This window comes from Homarus americanus, unplaced genomic scaffold, assembly GCF_018991925.1.
Source record: "Homarus americanus isolate GMGI-L3 unplaced genomic scaffold, GMGI_Hamer_2.0 scaffold25013, whole genome shotgun sequence".
Taxonomy (NCBI): Eukaryota; Metazoa; Arthropoda; class Malacostraca; order Decapoda; family Nephropidae; genus Homarus; species Homarus americanus.
In genome coordinates this window covers 8,850,515-8,855,483 of record NW_024722158.1, presented here as the reverse complement: position 1 = coordinate 8,855,483, position 4,969 = coordinate 8,850,515, and the positions used below count along the sequence as shown (strand labels likewise).

At 43.2% G+C, this 4,969-nt stretch overlaps 1 protein-coding gene across 1 annotated transcript; it reads left to right on the top strand.

Moving 5' to 3' along the window:
• The first annotated feature begins 419 nt into the window (after nucleotides 1–419).
• On the top strand, nucleotides 420–2,005 carry LOC121862215. The gene is made up of 2 exons (XM_042360308.1): nucleotides 420–524; nucleotides 1,626–2,005. Exons 1-2 carry the CDS (start codon nucleotides 513–515, stop codon nucleotides 1,947–1,949), a joined length of 336 nt encoding a protein of 111 aa, XP_042216242.1. The 5' UTR covers nucleotides 420–512; the 3' UTR covers nucleotides 1,950–2,005.
• Nucleotides 2,006–4,969: the final 2,964 nt, after the last annotated feature.

The window sequence follows — 4,969 nt, the reverse complement described above, 5'->3', positions numbered from 1 at the left end:
AGAACATTTTATACCTTATTTTAGACATAGTTCAAACCTTCATCAGCCTGTGTCACATACCGGAAGAGAACAATCACGAGAAGATTAGACCCCAGCTTACTTCACCTGATAATAATTAAACACTCTAATGCAAACACAACACAACATAAACCTAACATAACAATATAATCTAATTTAATCTAACCCAACCTAACTTAACCTCAAAGGGTAGCGCGAGGGTTTTTAATCATCAGGATAAATAAGTTGGAGAGGAGAAGGGGGAAGGGGGACAAATCTCCGCGTGATCTTGAGACAGAACCAACTTCCGCGGTAGAGAACTGTGGGCAGCAGTCACCCTCATAAAAAGTCTGCTCCTCACATACTACCTGTTCCCGCTAGGAAGTGGGAGAGACACACCCGATCACCACGGGCGGGGTCCTCCAAGGTCACGCTTCGCCCACCCGTATATATAAAAGGGCAGACTGAGCGATTTCCAGCAGACGTGGACGGTAACTCGCTCAACACAACACATCATGAGGCTACTGGTAGGTAGACCTAGACCTTGTTGTACTGTAGTGTGAAGATCTGTTGCAACTGACTCACACCTGAAGGAAACTTACTGTACACTAGTGATATGAGTCTTATGTGGCGGCCAAGTGAAACAACTTCATGATACTAACAGACACTCAGCTGCCACGCCGAGTATAAACCTGCTCCCACCGCTAACTTACTGCTCAACTGAATCCCAATATGTTGATAATTACTCTCTGATCCAATATGTTTATCTAAGCATTTCGACCACACCGTAGTGACCCTTGTGTTAGTCACCAAGTAAACCAGAGAAGCAACATCAACCTCGTGATATATCAGAAGTCAATATCAACTTGCTGAATATATCTGGTAAATAATGGTCTTACCTGTGTGTGGTATGGAGCACCGAGGTCATTTAGAAACTACCCGGGTTAACTGATCAATATTTATCGGTGCAACAGACAAAACTCGCTTCATAATAGGTCAGGTCACAGGGTCATGTGTACCTCCCATACTCCATTATATAGTGAAAATTAAGTGTTAAAGTGAGCCAAATAGAGATGGTCGTGTAATGTTATGACTAATACAGTAGTTCTACCATCATCAATCAGTGTAGGTAAGAGTGAGGCGAGGATGAAGATTACATGTAAATATTCCAATACGCAGGTGTATTATTTTACTGGTTTACACAAGGACTAATATTAGTTTCGTATATAAACACTCATACTACATGACAGCGTACTCGTAAGGTAGTTTACCTTGTACTCAATGAAACATTATCTTTTGTTGCCACCTAAACACGTGGTTTATCATAAACAAGCCCCAGAGTCTCGTTAAGACACCAAATCCGCGTAATTATACATTACGTCCTGTACAGTTATCACTCTGTTTTATATGAACAAAAGTCACTACTGTTGACAGCCACTGATAACACAGCGTCTACTGATTGTACTGGTTTGTGAAACATTGTTCCACCTACAGTTCTGGCTAATACCTAATTAGTGTGAAGATGAAATATAGACCTGAAACATTATAATTATATGACTTCTCTTCGCTATGAATACAATATCATTGTGTTAATACATGCGTGTACTATAGTGAGTGTGTTGTTACAGGTGATTCTGGCAGTGGTGGGCGTGTGCAGCGCGGCGCCTCAGTTTGTGGCGCCGCCTCCTGGCCAAATAGTGTTTGGTGTGGACGCTAATGGCTGCACCGTGGGACCCTCAGGTAAGGTGTGTCCCACAGGGCCAATCCAGTTTACTAGTGAGGCCCAGGGCGTGCCTCAAGTAGTAGAGCCCGCACCCCCTCGCCCACACGCCGCCGCTCCCACCCATCACGCCCAACACCAAGCAGTCTTCACAGGGCTCGTTGGACCTTCAGGAGTGATCGGTCCATCTGGTCTGGTAGGCCCCTCTGGACCCGTCGCCTTCGGTAAATGAGGCTACCCATCATCAGTTAAGCTGTGATCCCTCCTCTGTATAAATATATTAATACCCCCCCTCGTATTTATAACCTTTAGTTCACAGACGAAAAAAAAAACAAGTGAGAGGAAACCTTAATACAGTGTTATAACTAAGACTCCCGGGAGAATATTTTAATGACGTTGGTCCTGTTGACACTGATGGCTCGGTCAACACTGTCACCTCCCTCTGTAAGAACTACCATGCTGTTACCTGCTGACACAGCACCAGATACTGGCAGTACCGTATTAGTAATTGCTGTGACGTCACGAGGTCAATATTTCGTCACGAGATCAATAAAACATCACGAGGTCTATATAACATCATGAGGTCAATATAACGACGCGAGGTCAATATAACATCGCGAGGTCAATGTATCATCACGAATTCAATATGACGTCACTAGGTCAGTATGACGTCACGGGGTCAATACATTTTTTTCACGATCCAAATCCAACAAAATCAGAAAAGTGACCCAAAGACTTGACTTGGTCCGAGTAGTGACCTGATGACCTGTCCTAGCCAATACAGTGACCTGATGAAAGAAAGAAAGAAAGAAAGAAAGAAAGAGAGAGAGAGAGAGAGAGAGAGAGAGAGAGAGAGAGAGAGAGAGAGAGAGCAGCAATAGGTGACAGACATACGGACAATAAACTCGGACGGTTATTTTTCCGGTCCAATGGTTCAGTCTTTTCATCAAAAACTCATCAGTGTTTGGAGTGTGGTGGTGATAGTAGGTGGTGGCGGTGACGATAACAGGTGGTGGTGACAATAACTGTTGGTGGTGGTGGTGATAGTAGGTGGTGGCGGTGACGATAACAGGTGGTGGTGACAATAACTGTTGGTGGTGGTGAGTGGTGACGATAACTGTTGATGGTGGTGGTGGTGATAGTAGGTGTGGTGACAACTGTTGGTGGTGGTGGTGGTGATAGTGGAGTGTGGCGGTGACGATAACGGGTGTTGGTGACAATAACTGTTGGTGGTGGTGGTGGTGACGATAACTGTTGATGGTGGTGGTGGTGATGGTATTGGGTGGTGGTGACAATAACTGTTGGTGGTGGTGATAGTAGGTGGTGGCGGTGACGATGGCTGTTGGTGAGTGGTGAGCGATAACGGGTGGTGGTGACAATAACTGTTGGTGGTGGTGGTGGTGACGATAACTGTTGATGGTGGTGTTGGTGATAGTGGTGGTGGCGGTGACGATAGCTGATGTGGTGGTGGTGGTGGTGATAGTAGGTGGTGGTGACAATAACTGTTGGTGGTGATGATAATAGGTGGTGGCGGTGACGATAGCTGTTGGTGGTGGTGGTGGTGGTGACGATAGCAGGTGGTGGTGACAATATCTGTTGGTGGTGGTGGCGATAATAGGTGGAGGTAATTGTAGGACGTAGGTGTGTGTGTGGTAATTGGTGGAGATGCTGGTGGTGGCGGCAGGTGTGAAGCTGGCATTGGACAATTAACTTTCAAATTTAACTTGTTAAGTTATTTTTCATTCTTCCCGGTTAAGTTACCAGTATTTTAAAAGTTAACTGGTTAGGTTAAGTTAACTAATTGCCCCATGCCTGAAGTGGACACTGTAACGAGAACAAGTAACTGAGAGGTAGCAGAACAACAGTGACAAGGGCAATAGACGGTGACAGGGGCAACAGACAGTGACAAGGACAACAGACAGTACTAAGACACCAACCATTATCCCTCCCTTAATGATGTGTGAAGTCTCCCCCCAAGTGTTTGTTTACATTTTCCGGGACCTGCTGTAGTCCACACATCTTCACTACACAACAAGGTGAGTAGAGTGGATATAAGAGCATGGAAGGCTGTGGATTGGTGGAAGTGTGGTGGATATATATTGAAGACGTGTTGATCCCTTATTGAATCCATAAAAGTAGATGGATTTCCTTCATGTAGTAAAGAAGGATATGATAAAGGAGGAAGTGGAAGAGCATTACAGAGGATAGCCAGTAGGAAGGCAGCTGGAGGCGGTGAACTGTCGATGGGGTGGAGGCGAGCAGCTGCAGGGTAAACAGGAGAGCAGGTTGGTGCAGGAAATTGTTTAATGTATGTTTTTATGACAGAGGAAATACCATACAGCAAGGGAAATAAATGATTAATGATTCCAAATGTGAAAAGTAAACACGTCATAAGGGAACCAAGTAAAGTACTAGAGAAGACAATAGGTGGAAGACTCAGAAGACCAAGAAGGATTTAGCGAAGAAGGAACACAGAAGATGAGCTATTAACAGTAAGATAAAATTAATGTAGATGGATTGTGACGTTCAGGAATATATAGACCCTGAAAAGACATAATACAAGCCAAGGGAACTACCGTCTAGAGTTCTGAAGTGGGGAAAGGTGTGGGATGATGTAGGTGACAATGACAAAAGAATAATGGCGAGATATCTTGAGGAAATATAAACTAATATTGACTTTAATGAAGACAGAGGTGATGTAGGTGGGCAAGGGTGACTTAGGTTTATAATTAATGATGACTGGCCAGGTAAGCTTAACCTAATATAGATTGTGCTGTTTACCTTACGAGGATAATAAACAAGTCTGATTAGAATAAAAGTCAGGTGTAGAGGAAGATGTAGAGAATAAGATATAGACGATAAATAAAAAATAAATAAATAAATAGTACTCTTGACACGTGTATACCAGCAGGTAGTTATAGGTAAAGAATAATAGCATTAACATAAAATACCATACAAAAACTGGGTCTACAAATATATGTTGACTTAGAAATAGAGGAAAGAAGATAAGAGAGTCAATATATTTTACGCTACACAACAGTTTTGATTTTTTCTGGCTATCTTATTGTTCTTATCTGTCTTAATAACATCTTACAGACCTTATCTCTCACCCTAAACCTTCCATACTTTATTATCTCTCACTCTGAACCTTCCATACTTTATTCTCCCTCACCCTGAACCTTCCATAGTAAATTATCTCTCACTCTGAACCTTCCATAGTAAATTATCTCTCACTCTGAACCTTCCATACTT